Below are 16,649 nucleotides of genomic sequence, written 5' to 3'. Positions count from 1 at the left end.
TACTTCAATAAATGAACACCACTGAGAACAGGAATGGATCCCCAAGTCCTGGAAGGTGGTGGGGAGGTTCTGGAGAGGACGGGAGGAAAGACAGGCGTGCCTAGGTTTGAGGGACCTTTGAGGGACTTGAGGACTTCGGCTTCTGTTCTTGAACGGACTGAACTCCATGCTCAAAAAATAAAGCGGACAGTTAAGTTTGGAAGGTAGGCTGCGGCCAACAGTGCATTATTTGCCATTGACATGATTGACCTAATCGTGCCACCATGAAACGGCTCTCAGTTTGAGTAAAGGTAAAAGGAAGCGAGAACGGGCTTGGATGTTACGAGTGCATCTCGGCGCGGCCGCCCCACTCTCCAACGGACAGAACCTCCTCTCCTAGCAGCAGCGCGAGCCGGAGCACGAGGGCGCTCGCGTTGCGGCGAAGTTTGAGCCGCGCCTCCCGCCGTCCGCCGTCACGTGCCGGCCCGCCCCAGTCGCGTTGCTGGGTGGGGGCGACTCTGCCAGGCGCCGGGGCAGGAAGGGAGGCGGTCGCCGTGCCATTCTTAAAGGGGCCCGAGGGAAGGCGAGGAGCTGCTGACGGCCGGAAGGAAAATGGTGAGTTGCCGCCGGGAGGGCGGGGGCCGGAGGGCCGGGCCAGCCAGCCAGCCAGGCTCTGCTGTTTGCCGGAGCCGGACTCGGCGGGCAGCGCCCGGGGTGGGTCGGCGGCCGCTTCCGCCCGCCGCTGGCGCGTGCCCACAGCAGCGACCTGGCCTCCCCCCGCCGCCGCTGCCACCCCGCCTAAGGGCAGCATCCTCCAGCCAGGCCTGGGTCGACGCGCCCCGCCGATCCTGGGACTGGGGTGCGGCCAGTAGGGCTCCTCGCCGGGTCTTGGAGGACGGAGGCTTGCAGCGCCTGAACTGCAGGGCCGGGGGTCTGGCCTAGCGAAGGCTCCCCCCACCCCCACTCGGGTCTCTGCCGGGACGCGGGCCAGGCCTGAGGGGCATAGAGGCGCTGAGCATTTTCCGCCTGGCGGCCTTTGCAGGAAGGGCTTGAAAATTTCGGATTCCATTCTCTCCGCCTGGCCTTAGCTTGAGTCTCCTCCTTCCCAGGCCTGTCCCTAAAGGATTTTTCCATATCCTTGCTTTCTTCAGGTAGGGGGCAGTTGGAAACCTTTTGACCCAAGGCTTTGGTGCTTAGCCTTAAAGTGACCGTCCGAAGCTTTAGTTTGCTTCTCCTCGGGGCTTTGGCTTTCCATTCTCGGATAGGTTGAACCCCTCGCTCAAAAATAACGTGGAGAATCAAGTAAATTGCCTAACAAGGATTTTCTGGATTTTTCCTATCAGGTGTTTAAATGTGCTCACTACTTTCATTAGAAACAAAACACAATCCCCCCACTGTCCTCTGTCTCTGACCTCCCACTCATTTCTCAGCCCACCTCCTTCGTATAGGTCGTGTCATGGTCACCAAACCCAAGGGACTGTCTTCATTCTCATCTTTCCTGACTTTTCATCTACATTCCAGGCAATTGACTACTCTCTCCTTTTTGAAGCATCCCCACCCCCCCCCACCCCGCCTTTCCCCTGGCTTCTGTTTTATTCCTCCTACTTTTCCTGTTGGTGTCCATTTGTGTCCCATGCAGACTGTTCTGCTTACCTGAATATCACGTGTAGGAGTTCTAAGCTCCAGTCTAATGCTTTGTTTTCCACCCTGTATTCTTTGTCCATCCTTTCTTACACTTACAGCTTCATTTGTCTCCTACCTATATAAGCAGATGACTTGTGAATTTGTATTACACTTGCTTCTGAGATCCAGTTCAGATCTATATATCCCACTATTCAGTTATCCTGTAGGAAACCTCCCCCAACCCGCCCTCGGGACCTTACTTTGTCCAAAATAGAACTCATGCTCTTTCTCTGCAAAACTGCTGTTCCTCATTGTTTTTAACTCAATGAAAGGTGCCATTTAGTCTGTGACACAAGTGAGATGCTTCAGTCATCTTGGTGGCCCTTTTTTCCTAACTCACCCCACCAATGTCCAGTCTGTCACTAGTGCCTTTATAGAGGTTAAAAGAGTGGCTAGAGATCAGGCTAAAAGATCAGGCTTCACTGGCTGTGTAACTTTGGGGGAGAAATAACTCTCTAAGCCTTAGTTTCTTGCAAAGTGGGGATAATAAAACCATCTTAAAGGCTTGTTTTGAGTATGATGCATGTAAAAGACAGCACTGTGTTTCTCTCATTGTGTTTAATAGATATTAACTGTTCATTAGCAGTATTTCCCTATTTCTCTCGATCTTCATCAACCCAAGCTACTTTTCGTCTCTCACTTGGGACTAGGTTTGCCAAGTAACTAGTCTTGCTCTATTCATCTTGGCACTCTGCCTGTTTCCTGCATGCAAATCTGATCATGTTTCAAACATCACCACTTTGCTTAAAACATTTCACTGGCTTCCCTTTGCTCATAGGATAAAGACCAAAATATGACCCACTGGGCCCTATGTGGTCCAGCCCCAACCCAACCTCCTCTTATACCATGTATACCTGCTCTTATACCATGTATACCTGCTCATTCTCTATGCTTGAGTCACGCTGGCCTTTCATTATCTTAGATATGCCATGATTGCTTTAATCAAAGGTCTTTGCCTAGCCAGTTTTTGTCCTTCAGATACCGTTTTTTTTGTTTTTTTTTTTTGTTCAGTTACCTTTTAAGGCAGACCTTTTATGCCCATGCTATTCTTCCCTAGTCTCAAGTTCGTGTAGCAGTCCATGTCTCTCCTGCCTAGTTCTTATCACAGGTGCAAACAAGTGTATGTTTTCCTGATCCTTTTGATGTAGGTCTGTTCTCTATAGGTATGTTCTCTACTACACTATATCAGAAGCTCCCTGAGGACAGACCCATATTATTTATTTATTTTATAGGATTGTATCCCTAGCACTTAGCTCAGTGCTTACACTCACTAAATGTTCCTTATCTGGTTAAACCGATAAGTGAACACTTGAGCTCAACACTCCTCTTAACTGTGTGTTAATACTTGCCATATAGAGTTGTTTGCAGGGTGTTATACTCATTCTTAAATGCTTCTACTAACTGTAAGCAATTAGAACTGACTGAGCCTGGGTCCTTTTTTTTGTAGGAAGGAATTTTTGGCCTTATTATGTATTGAGAGGGGTGAAGATACCCCCCAAAAGAGCTATATAAATTAAATCACAGCATGTTTTTCACTGGGTTCCTGGTCCTTAGAATGTCAGGATTGCACAAGCAGTTCTGAGTATCAAAGCTGGAAGATAATACTTTTGTGATTAATTGGTCTTTGCCTAAAGAGGAATCTAAAATATTTATTAGTTTCACTCATAGTTGTACTTTTGGTTGAAGAGAGAATGGAAATTTTAGTTTTTTAATTTCTGTATCTTTCTTAAAAGATAGAAAAGATAGACTAGGGTTGAATACTACTTTCAGGAAGCTCCATATGACTTAGCATCTCTTTCTCTAAGGAAAACTAATAGGATGTGCATATTGAGTCACACAGGAGCCTTATTCATTGGCTAATACTTGTTGGTGGGATGTCCTTTCTAATTGTAAATAGCATATCCTATGGTATCATACCTTACAATTACCAGTGTTCTGAATTTAAAGGACAATTTAAAATTGATAGCTATTTCCTGCTTTAACTTATGCTCTCATTTACCCAACATGGGGTCAAAAAAGCAGGCTTTTGCCTTCGACCCAGGGCGTGATCCTGGAGTCCCGGGATCGAGTACCGTGTCGGGCTCCAGTCCCTCGTCGAGCTCTCTGCATGGAGCCTGCTTCTCTCTCTGCCTCTCTCTCTCTCTCTCTCTCTCTGTGTCTATCATGAATAAATAAATAAAATCTTAAAAAAAAAAGCAGGCTTTTATTAAATTTGTATTTTAACTTAAAATTGGAGACCTTAATCTTGGGTTATTTAGCATTGGTCTCAGAACTGTTCTAACTCTCTTAAGGTGGGGGGGATGACTTATGCATGAAAAGATCAAAGAATGTGGACCTTATTTGGTACCTGACTCAAACCAGCTGTTGGAGGAAAACAAAACAAACAGTAAGGGGAATTTGAATTCTGTTTGATTATTTGAGGCTAGAATTATTGTTTGTTTTTTTTTAGGTGTGATAATCTTGTTGTCCTTATATTGTAATGGCACATGCTGTCATTTTTGTGATACATACAAAAATTTTTACAGTTGAAATGACTTCAGGCCTTTTGCTGTGTGGCAGACCATCGGGCAGTATTGAGAGTATTGATGAAGTAAGATTGGCTGTGTGTTGATAATGTTTGAAGCTGAATTATAGGTGCATAGGGTTCCACCATACTACTCTCTCCTTTTGTATGTGTTTGAAGTTTTACACATTAATGAAAGGAGGAAAGACGCTTTCCATGCTCTTCCTTGGAATCAGTAATACATCTGCATTACTAAAAGAGTGCTTTTAGTAATTTCCTTACTGCATTTCTGGAGAAGAATCTCTAACATTTTTTCATAATTTTTAAAGGGTTCTTTTAGTTTTTATATTTGTTTCATCTGGTTTTGCTTTCATAGTTCCTTTTTTTAAGTAATCTCTACACCCAGTGTGGGACTTGAACTCATGACCCCGAGGTCAAGAGTTGCACTCTCTACAGACTGAGCCAGCCAGGCATCTCCCTTTCATAATTCTTTTTTTTTTTTTTTTTAAGATTTTATTTATTCATGAGAGACACAGAGAGAGAGAGAGAGAGAGAGAGAGAGAGACATAGGCAGAGGGAGGAGAAGCAGGCTCCATGCAGGGAGCCCAAAGTGGGACTCGGATCCTGGGATACCAGGATCATGTCCTGGGCCAAACAGACACTCAACCACTGAGCCACCCAGGTGTCCCAAAAAATATACTTTCTAACAGCAGACAGTGATCCTTGTATTTCCTATATTCTTCTCTTCCTCTCTGGTTCTGATGAAGTTGCACATTATTGCATCTAGTTCTTTGAGAACTAGATTAGCCAAAGAAAAAGTTAAAGTATAACATACATATAAGATGAACAAGTGTGTTTAATTAATGTAGATACAAAGGTTGGTAGATTTAAGAGCTCTTTAATTATTTGTGTGTTTAAGGGCAGCTCGAGTGGTTCAGCGGTTTAGCACCTTAAGCCCAGGGCATGATCCTGGAGACCCGGGGTTGAGTCCCACGTCGGGCTCCCTGCATGGAACCTGCGTCTCCCTCTGCCTGTGTCTCTGCCTTTTTCTGTGTGTGTCTCTCATGAATAAATAAAATCTTAAAAAAAAAAAATTGTGTGTTTCATGTTAACTCACATAGTTGTGACATATGTAGATGTCAGTGTATGTTTTTAAAGAAAGGTATTAGCTTTTATAACTTTAACATGACCTTGGTTAATTGTATTGAAGTCATGGCATTTTATGCATCTTTTTTTTTTCTTTTCTAGAGTGAGTCTTTGGTGGTTTGTGATGTTGCTGAAGATTTAGTGGAAAAGCTGAGAAAGTTTCGTTTTCGCAAAGAAACAAACAATGCTGCCATTATAAGTAAGCTAAACGTGATCGCCTCAGTTACATGGTCTTAGTTGATTTTTATCTTACAAGCTACATTGAATAAATTGAGCTTTTAGGAAATAATTTGCCTCCTTCTGTTTTAATCCTCTCCCTTTCTTTTAGATCACTTTAAAAAATAAGTAACAGCTGTTAACACAGAACAGAGGTGGAGTGCTTACCTTCTTCCTCAGCTGCCTACACAGCTCTGGAGAAAATGATCTTAGTCACTTGGTCATTGTAGTGACCCATCCGACTCCATCCTTTAACTTCTCAGGAGACTAAAAATTGCCCAGTCATTCAATCTCAACCAGAAACCTTTACCTGCACCTGAAATGGTTAAGTGTTCAGCTTTGTCTTCAAAGTGATTTGAGGCCTTATTTCAATTCTAGACTTGAGCCCCAGTTTTATAGAGCATACTTTTAAGTGTCACTGACTTCTGACAATGGAAAGAATTATTTGCATATTGCCTCTCCCACTGTGAACTGTATCTGATGTTATGCAGATTTCTTTTATGTTCTTAAGTTATATTTGGTATGGGAGTAGTGATTTAGAAAGCTGAAGGGGAAAGTCAAGGGGGTAACAGTGCAGAACTCTATAGACTATGCTTAAGAGAGAGGGATCTGGCAGATGTGAAGTGAGGTAGTGACAACTTGTCATGAGTTTTGGCTCTATTACAAATAAATCCTACAACAGAGACATACAGTTCTTAAAAGTGAAAATTCATGTCAGTGCCATTTTGCTGCAAAAGGTAAAGATATTTGAGATCTTTCTATAAGAATTTACTATGAAATCAGTGCAAAACCAAAAATGGCCGGCTTTTCACAGTAATAGAAAAGAATAAAGGCATAGGTTATCTAAATATACTTCATTTGGCTTTGGATTGTTACATATATTTGAATATAGATATAACTGCTATTTGATAATCTTATATCTCATAATAATCATACTGCACTATGAAATCTTGACTCCGGAGAAGCAGGGAATTTGTGGTGGTTCTGTCTTAATTTCTGGTCTGCTTTTTCCGGCAGTTCTAACCACGTTATATAGACCAATCATGTTTGCAGTCACCCTTTCGGACCTTATGTAGGAAGTTGCATTTGAGTTACAGAATTCTTCAGATACACAGGAAATATAAGGAGCTGACATAAAACTCTAAATAAGCAAATTAGGTGATGCGAATTATGGGTAAAAGCCTTTAAATGCTGACTGCTTGAAAAGCACAGCTAGCTAATAGACCATAAACTAAACTGCAAATGAGTTTTATGTTTGTGTTTCTTAATGTTTTAATTTTAGATGCCAGAGAAAGGGCTGAGAATCCGTGGGTTGGGTAGATCAAGGTCACATTAGAATCACAGTTTACTTATACTATATTTTTATTTTAGTGAAGATTGATAAGGATAAACGCCTGGTGGTACTGGATGAAGAGCTTGAGGTTTGTTTGACCTGCTAAGTACATTTTTATAGTTAAGCACTTACTATTGCCTAAAAGATGCTATGTTAGTTACATGTACTTTTATAATGAGTCTAAATACATGCTCATTATGCATGAAAACCATGTGCTAATTATTTTGTAGCACATTGTCTTGTTAATTGAATCACCTTTAAAACATTACTGAAATTCAGGGTAGTAAGTGGTAGAAGTTAGAGCTACATGTCCAGTATAACTTCTAAATTGCTTGACCAGTAATTAAAAACTAAAATGCTTATAACCTAAGCATTTAGTTTGTCAAATTAAGTAACTAATTTAGACTAAAAAGAAATTAACTTTTTCCCCCTTAAATCAGACATTGATGTTTCCTTTGAAAGGTAGCTTATTAATCTTATTATTTCCTGACAACTGGAACATGAGCATGTTAATAAACAGAACTAAACTGAGTGGGCTTTCAGTGGATTGAGGGTTTAGTAATCTCAGTTTATATACAATTTAGTAACATAAGATTTTGCATTGTGGTATATGGTTATGAATTTATATCTATTAGTAGAATGGTTGTTTGGCATATCTCTTAAGTATTTATGGGTTAGAAAAATGTTTAAAAGTTGTTTTTCTTTATGGTGCCAGGGCATTTCACCAGATGAACTTAAAGATGAACTGCCTGAACGACAACCTCGATATCCTTTTCTTAGTGCTTTTAATAGATTTGTTTTCTTTAGTGGTCAGAATTTTATTATGAAGTTGGTTTGTTCAATTTTTAAAAGCCCTATATTTTACAAAATCTTCTTCTACAACATGATCACAATTAAAGTAGGTACTCACATACTGGACTAAGAAAAATGGGAAGTTGACATTTTAGTGGGATGAATTATTTCCTTTTTAAAAAATTCCTTCTGTTATTATGTGTTTACAGTAAATAGAAAAAAATCCACCCTAAATCCATACTTTTATAATTTATTTTTGAGAGATTATATGTTTCTGTAATTTCGGGGCTCATGTATGCTTTTGTGGAAAGATAATGATAAGATAAAGATATGGCTCAAATGGATAGGACAGAAATTTACCATTCATTAGCACCCTAAATATGTGTTTTCTTTCAGAACTTTGTTGGTAAGTACTTGTATCAAATAGAACAGTAATTTTAGTTTCTTTAACTTGAGAAAAACCTTCATTGTGTATAGTTATAAATACCAACATGATGATGGAAGAGTTTCATATCCTCTGTGCTTTATTTTCTCCAGTCCTGTTGGTGAGTGAATTTCTTTAAATAGTGCATTATTTGGATCTGATCTAATTAAACCATTTTTATAGGAGACAAATGTTATGCTTGTTTTAAAGATGTGAAGTGTTGAATAGCCTAAAAGGTATGTATGCACATGAATTCAGCCCTAGAACAAAGTTACTATAACATATCCATTCTTGAGAACTTGCTTGTTTTCTTAGGATAAATTTCTAGAAGTGTAATTGTTTAGTCAAATCATACATACATTTTAAGGAATTTGAAATGTGACATTTTAAAATACCAACATATATTTTCTTTTTAAGTTTTGTGTATAAGTACATGAACTTAATGTATAATCATGATATATATTTGTGTTTATCTTTAAAATAGTACTTACTGATGATATGCCTAGAACCTTGAGAAAAGTCCCAGAGTAGCTTACATTGGATATTAAAGTGGCTTATTGTTACTTAAGATATATCCATTATCACCAGAACTCCCAGTAACCACCATTTAAAGCCCACAATAAACTTTCTGAACTTTTCTCTAAACTTTACTACCTGTATCGTTTATTTAGCACTTAAAATATACTGCAGTACCTTTTTAACTTAATATGTAAGTTAAAGACAGGTCTCCCCACAATGTAACTTTTTCAGGACAGGTCTCCCCACAATGATCCATCACCATCCCTAAACCTGTATATGTTTGGCATCCATAAAATTGATCTTGATATTTAATGTCAAAATTAGGTTATTCTGAAAGCTTCTTAAGTATTTACAAGGTTCTAAAAGATCTGCAGAGACCTAGCCACATTTATTTTTATCAACCTATGGACTTGTCATTTAGCAATGGCTCCATGCAGGCAGTATGCAGTTTAAGACTCTTGAAATACACCATACACATTTAGACTGAAGTTTTTTGTAAGCCTGATAGCAAAGAAAATCCTAAATATGCCATTTTAGAAGTAAAAAATGAAAGCCCATCACTTTTTCAAAAGCTAAGTCTCATTTCTATACTAATCTCTTTTCCAGGGTGTAAGCCTGAACAACAGATGATGTATGCTGGGAGTAAGAATAAGCTAGTCCAAACAGCTGAACTAACCAAGGTGGTATTTATATTTTACTTGGTTGTAGAGACAATATTTTTCTCTCACTATTAGAGCAATAGCTAAAGTAATCTGAAGAGTTAAGTATTTTTTATGCAGGTGAAAGTTATTTAGAACAGAACAGTAAATATAGAAAGTTTTACTGTTTGAAAATAGAATGATAGAAGTCTTTTTTTTTTTTTTTAAGATTTTATTTATTTATTCATGAGAGAGGGGGAGAGAGAAAGAGAGGCAGAGACACAGGCAGAGGGAGAAACAGGCTCCATGCAGGAAGCCTGACGTCGGACTCAATCCTGGGTCTCCAGGATCACACCCTGGACTGAAGGTGGCGCTAAACCACTGAGCCACCCAGGCTACCCAGAATGATAGAAGTCTTTAATCAAAATGTGTTTTTTGAAAAGAAATTATAAGTTGATTAGAAGAAATCACATTTAAAATATAGGCAGCTTTAGAAAAGCTACTGCCACTAATTCAGTCTATTGAGAGTTTTTTCATCTTCCATAATGTCATCTCTAGTAGATAAAAGTAAGCATTGAAGCTTCTGAGAGCCCTTTACCATAGGCTAAATGAACCAAATTCTGTGCAGAAATTCCCTATTAACGCAGTTAACTGTATATAGTACCAAAGTCTAAAATTAATTGGTAAGAATACTTATGAGCTTTACTATGCTAGACCATTCTGTTTTATATGAGACACCTTGCTTAAGATTTAACATTCCCCCATTGTTTTATGGCATTGTTGAAGTTTAACAGTAAGAAGGGTACTTGTTCTCATACTTTATATAACTTCCATGCATTAGTTTGAGTTGACACAGTATATACTTTTAAGGTTTTGAAATGGAATAGTATATCACTGAAACAATATTAAATAAAATTTCCTTTTAGGTTTTATTTTAAGGGCAGTGTCAGTGTTTTCCCCCTAAGTGTTTAATTATCAACCCAGGAGATGTCGTTTAAGTGCCCTTGGCCTTTTCCCTTTATCTTATGTGATTGTCATTGACACCACCAACTTATCAACACTACTTTTTCTCATTTGTACCATAGGAACACCCTGGAGTTGCTCTAAGGGGGTTAGTTTGTTAGGAGGGAGCCGTATTAACAACCTCATTTCTGTTCTAATCCCACGCACACCATCAAGTGCTGGAACTAAGGCATTAGAATTTATAAGTTACTTTTACAAATAATTACATTGAGTGTTCAACACAATCATGTGAGTTTGATGGTGATATTCCTATTCTGTAGATGGAAGAACTGAGATTTAGACGATGAAACTGTTGTCCAAGAGTTGTCCATGATAGTAAATGACAGACCTAGGATTCAAACCCACATTGGCTTCGATCCCATCTTTTCTGCTCTATTACATCGCTTCTTTACAGCCATTATACTTCCTGGGCCTGTGTGTGTATACAGATTCTTGCAGAGTTTTGTGCTGTGGACCTGTAGTCCATCCTTTTAAAACAATCTACAGCTTGTGTTTCCTCCAACTATGGAAGACCAGCATATATTCTTCCACTTACTAACTAGCTAGATTGATTTTAGTTGTGTGTACTCGTGGTATCTCTCCTAGTGGGTAAGATGTACAGGACAGTTCTTTTAGAATATTCATAGATTTGTACTTTTAAGATAAGAGTTTTGGTTTTATGCCGTCTTGATTGCTAAACTTTGGTAATACATTACTTAGCATTTCAAAAAGTAAAGGTATATCTAATTTACAAAGAGAAGTCATGACCGACATGAATGAAAGAAGGAGAATTTTTTAATACTCACATATATAGTGTGTGTATTTATTTATTTTTTGAGTGCCAAAGTATGACCTAAGGTTCTTTTCTTAAGGTATTCGAAATAAGAAATACCGAAGACCTAACCGAAGAATGGTTACGTGAGAAACTTGGATTTTTCCACTAATGTGAACTTCTGTGTTTCTAAAGTATTTATGTATTAACCTGACCATACTGGAACCAGACATAAATACTTATGCCTAAAAATGCACTGTTACTTACAGTTTGTTTCCTGCAGTAAAGAAAAATCCTTCATTTGTTCAAAGTTTGAACAAAGGGGAAATCATCTTCATAGTAATGAAACTTTGTAAAGTGTTTCCTTATATTTGTAATTGTTAGGTGGACTACTTCTCTCCAGGGATTTTTTGCACTCTTGTGACTAATTTCTATAACTTATGGTTCAGAATTTGTTACTATTTACAGACACCATTGGAAAGTGGGTATTAGATTGTGATAGACAACAGTTGCCTCCTTTTGACAAATACTGGATATTAGCAGTTTATATATGAAAATAGCATATTATCACTTGTCAAATCTTTAAAATTAAGTTGGGGTAAAAGACTTGAATGACCCAATTTAGAGCCATGAAAAATAATTTACTGTAGTGTATGCTGCATTACAGATACACTTGTCATCAATTCCATGCCTTCTTTGGTTTCCTATATCTTTTTAATCAAGTCCAGAAACTTTGTTCATCAATCATTCATTCTTAAGGTCTGAGAGTTAGATTTTATAGTAGTTATGACTATTCTGTTTTCTTCTTATAGAAAATAGCATGTTAGTCTTGGAAATTGATAGGTTGGAACTAATCAAGGGCTTCATTCCTGGTTGTGTCATAGCTAGATAGTTTTGGATCTAGGTTAATAACACTTTATTTATAAAGCACCTCTTAATGTCCTGTGAACACAAGTTATTTTAAATGTGTTAATACTGTGCCTTTGATTTGTTAGCTTTAAAGTTAGTTTAAAACTTTTACACTGCCAGTATTCCGGATTTGGTGAAATTAATACTTTTGTAAAGGGTCCAAGTAAAACAATTTTCTAACGTGTGTATCTGAAATTTGTAATAAAATCAACCTCATATTTTTAAAATTCCAACTATCTGCTTGCATTGGTGAATATATGGCAGTTGAGAGTTATAATTTGGGGTACATTTATGATGACTTTTGTGCCATAGGAAAAATTACTTATCTTAAAACCTTGGCTAGAGTTAATAACATTAACACATCAGTAGAAATTGCATCTTATGTCCTAAATGTCAGAAGATATTCTAAACTGGATATCTGTTTTATTGGCATTCTTGGCATAAAGCAAGGATTCTAATATATAGTGTACTTTAAGAACATATAATTAACTGTTTAACATTGATTTGATAAAAGGTCTTGAGACTAAAGACTAACTGAATTTGGTGAACAAATTCTTATATTAAGAATATCTCAATCATTTCAAAACTGGAAAGGCATTATTTTATGTTGGTGTATTTTTCATTTCTATATTCTTTGCATTTTTTTGAGGTTTCTGTGCCAAATTTAATGAAGAGGTAAAGATAGTTGGAATTTTCACAATATTGAATCTTCTGTTGCCAACACTGTTTGGCTTCACTAATCTCAAAAATAGGAAGCAATAGGAAGTTAGTTGGAGATGAGGAAGTGCTAGAGTGGGCATTTGTTTTGGATAGTGAATGGGAAGGATTCTTTATTCCAATTTCCAGAGAGAGAGAGAGAGAGAGAGAGAGAGAGAGAGAACTTCACCCAGGAAGTTTACGAGTTCTTTAAACAACTATTTTGATATTGGAGAATAATACTTATAATTCTGCGGAAATGCAAATAAAACCCAAATGAATGGAGAGGGTTTTTAATGTTCTTAAATGAAGGAAATGAGATTTCGTTTCACCTGGTTTGCAGCAATAAGAGAAACTAGTGCTGCAAGAATGTATTTTTTAATGAGGTTCCTTACTTTGTCTTGCATGTTTTAGTTATTTTGTTTTCAAATTTGAAAATCCTTCATAATGTCAGATGAGACTGACTTACATAAACAGAACTTAGTTCCCCTGTTCTCTAACAGGGACAGAGAACTGTGATAAATCATGTTTTTTTGAATTTGTTTGACTTCTTATCAATAACATGTATTTTGCAAGACAGTAGATTGATTGGGGAAATCAGTAGAACATGTTTTTACTCCCTCTGTCCTGTAGGGAGACTTACAAATCCTATGCTCTAGAGTTGTTCTCATACTTTTTATATAAATTTCCCTTCCATGTAATCAAATTTTGCATTGTTCTTTTCAAGAATATTTTCAGTTTGCTCTCTTTTTCTGCCTTCTCTCAAATAGTAACTCCAGATTGGATAATTCCAGTTGTTACATTCCATAGCTTTCCAGTGCAGCCATTCCCATTCATATCTTAATCTTTCCCTTTTGGCATCAGCTTTTTTCCTGGGAACCTCCTTCATGGTCTTCTAAGTCAGCATTAGTTTTAAAATTCTTGGCCTTTCATAAGTTCTGCATAGCATCTGATGTTGTCACAATAGAGCCAACTAGTAATCCTAGCATATTTTTAGTATGGTTTTTGTGGCAACATAAATGACAAATGAAGAAATCTGTTCTCAGGTTACTATGCTGAAATTCCAAAATTTCAGAGTTTTGAATAGTCTTCACTTTGTTTTGGTATTGAAGCAATCATGTTAGGAAAAAGATTGTTAGATTGTTTTTGTTTAATTGACTTCTAAAATAAATGTTCAAATTTGTCTATTTCTAAAAAGTTTACCAAATGCCTAGTGCAGTTAAACATACTCTTGTTTAAGAGGGTGTTGCTAAATTTTTTATTACCATTACTAAATAATCTTTGTAGCAGAATGTCTGTCAGCACTTTTCTCTCCCCTTTTATCTCCTATTTTCAGGAGTCAAATGTAGCCATAAACTGTATCTGGTTTGACACTTTAAAAATTTCCAGTTAGAGGAGTTTATTGCCAAATTAAATTTGGCTGTCTTTATTCCCACCTATATGTAGATAGTAAGGAAGGTATACTTAAAAAAATGTTTGGACTACTTTGAAACCTGAGCAATGTCATTAATCCATAATGTGGACTAGTGATGAATAGATATTTTCATAAGAGTTTAAATGCTGATATTTGGTGGAAGTAGAGAGTAACTTGTATTCTATCAATTCAAGTATTCTTAGTACAGTTGCTTTCTCTATTTGTTCACTAGACTGATAATACTGGAATCTACAGAATTTGAGCCTTTACAACTTATGTGAAGAAGTGTCTCAAACATTTCTGGACAAATCTTATTTTGTATTTCTGGAAGAATGTAAATCTTCTTAGGCCACTTAACACCAATGGTCCCAAGTTGAATATTCTTGAGAAATCTGTTTCTTGTTATGCCATTTGACATTTCAAATCAGTGACCATGTTCATGTAATATTCAAAACAACTATGTTAAGGTTGTGATAGAAACTGTGTTTTATTGCTTTTTGGAATATAGTTCATACACATATATTACTTGAATATTGTTTGAGATCACTAACTTGCCAGGGCAGTTCCCACTGATCTAGATGGTCCAATATAATCTCATCGAGGAGGCTTGAAACATTAATGGTTTGGTCTTGTGAATTTTAACAGTTCCCTGTCATCATTTAACAAACTCAACAACTGGCACAACTTTTTAAGCTGTGATTTCAGTCTCTGCTAGTTCATATTGCATGTTTATTTTGGACAGTCTTCTGTTAAGCATGGTGCTTGTACTGGTTTAAATAAAATGTTAACATGAAAGGACTTTTGGCTTTCATTTTTTTCTCACCCCCTCTGCCTTTTGAAGTTACTATTACCTGCTTGGCTCAAGTTGTGTGGCTTTTGCGTGAGCCACACATATTCACTTTCCATTCTCTGGGAAAACTGAGAGGCAAAATAAACAGGAATCTCTTGGCAAAGATGGGATTATAAGATAACAAGATTATAAAAATTTCTAAAACTTGTCCTGAGGCTAAAATGATTTGTTTGTAGTGGTGGGAAGGCATTATATCATGATGAACCCTTGCTCTTGGAAAACTATATGTTAAAGGGGCTGTATACTTCCTAAGAAGTCAAGTTGAAGGATCTTTTATTGAATATAGTATATCACTATTTATTAAACATCCATTGAAGATCCATCCTACCTTTCTGCGTGGTTTGTGTTTCATAGCTATCTATTGAATGAGTACAAGTCACCACTACTTACCTAGCCTTTAGTCTACCATACACCTCTTGTGGTTGAATATGTGATAGAAGTCAGGATTTGTTTGTTTGTGAAAGGATTAGTTTATGCCTTCCTGTCTTCAAAAATCTCACAAGGAGAATTGGCCAGAGCTTGGAAACATGTCTTATTTCTCAAATTTGTCCATTTACCTATTCAAACAGCCAGCTCCTAAATTTTTTCACCTTCATTTTTTTTCCTGACCTTTTACTTTTCAGCAAAAAGCTTTTTTGACCACTTTAAGTCCCAGGGTGAGCCCACTTTCATTTGTATGAGGGCACACCCTGAGTGGATATTGGATCCTTTACAGTATATTTTTGGTTATGTTGGGGAGCCAAGTAGATATAAAGATCTTACTGCTGAGCATCAGGGAATTTTTACACCATCTCTTTACTTGAGGTCTGTCCCCACATGACATGAAAGCATCCTGCCAAGGTAACCCCCTTTTCTAGTTATAGGAAAGGAAAAATGAATGCCTAGGTTGTATCCAAAAGCAATGCTGTAGTCTCCAGACTGTATGTGTGTGTGTGTGTGTGAGTGTGCATGAATGAGCAGGACACACCTTGTTACTATCACAGGATTAAGCACGGATTCTCTTCCTAGAATTTCAGGCTTTCAGTGTTTTGGCCCACTCCTTTCCTGTGGTAGACAGCCATGCCCAAATGTGCTGCAGCCCTCCATTAGGTAGAAATGCCCCAGTCATTGCTCCTTGCTGAAGCCTTCAAGTATCCATGATTTGCCTCACATGTCTGTACCCCTCGTCCTCAGCCCCTGCCCATCCTTCAGATACACAGGATCTCTCATTTCCAACCCCCTGGTTGAACTCTAGAGCCTAGCCTCTGAGATGCCACTTGACTGGTACCAAACAATGAGCTGGGCCAATCTCCCAGTGTCAGATACCAAGAGGTACTTTACAGTTCAATTCCTGATGCTGGAAAGATGACCTCATTCTCTTGAAATGGGAACTGAGCTTGGAAGCATGCCATTAGATGGAGAAGAGGGAGAGAAGATGCCAGGTGGGGCAGTATAGAAGGAAGCAGGCATGCAGAGTAGCTGAAGCATGTTGAAGGAGAAGCCCCACACTGAAGAGTCACATTCTCATCTTTGAGGTTCCTAGGGCCTCTTTTGACCCAGGGCCACTCCGCAGAGTTCCCTCTGAGACTTGGTTGGTTAGCTCTTTCTGGATTCCTCTGCAAGTCTGTCCCTACCAGAAATTAAGTTATTGTGGACATGTCTGTTTACTTGCATGCAAAAGAAGCTAATTCTGATACTACTACTGGTTTCACCTGCCACTATTCCCTACATTTACACTCCAGCCTAGTTGAATACCCTTCTTTCATGCAAACATGCTCTGGGCCTCATCCCCTA

The 16,649-nt window shown here is 38.0% G+C and overlaps 1 protein-coding gene across 1 annotated transcript; it reads left to right on the top strand.

The window, feature by feature from the left end:
• Positions 1–435: 435 nt before the first annotated feature.
• Positions 436–14,824, top strand: GMFB (glia maturation factor beta). The gene is made up of 7 exons (XM_077909347.1): positions 436–594; positions 5,414–5,510; positions 6,899–6,948; positions 7,576–7,625; positions 8,115–8,197; positions 9,202–9,275; positions 11,108–14,824. Exons 1-7 carry the CDS (start codon positions 592–594, stop codon positions 11,177–11,179), a joined length of 429 nt encoding a protein of 142 aa, XP_077765473.1. The 5' UTR covers positions 436–591; the 3' UTR covers positions 11,180–14,824.
• Positions 14,825–16,649: the final 1,825 nt, after the last annotated feature.

The sequence above is a fragment of the Canis aureus genome, chromosome 9, assembly GCF_053574225.1.
Source record: "Canis aureus isolate CA01 chromosome 9, VMU_Caureus_v.1.0, whole genome shotgun sequence".
NCBI classification, from domain to species: Eukaryota; Metazoa; Chordata; class Mammalia; order Carnivora; family Canidae; genus Canis; species Canis aureus.
Note: the sequence above shows the minus strand (reverse complement) of the source record. Positions and strands in the feature narration are given on the sequence as shown.

Bases quoted from the DNA above. Each gene is read 5' to 3' on its own strand.
- GMFB (XM_077909347.1), top strand. The intron at 6,949-7,575 runs GTTTGTTTGACC...TTATGGTGCCAG, and splicing joins TACTGGATGAAGAGCTTGAG to GGCATTTCACCAGATGAACT. The intron at 7,626-8,114 runs ATATCCTTTTCT...CTTGAGAAAAAC, and splicing joins CTGCCTGAACGACAACCTCG to CTTCATTGTGTATAGTTATA.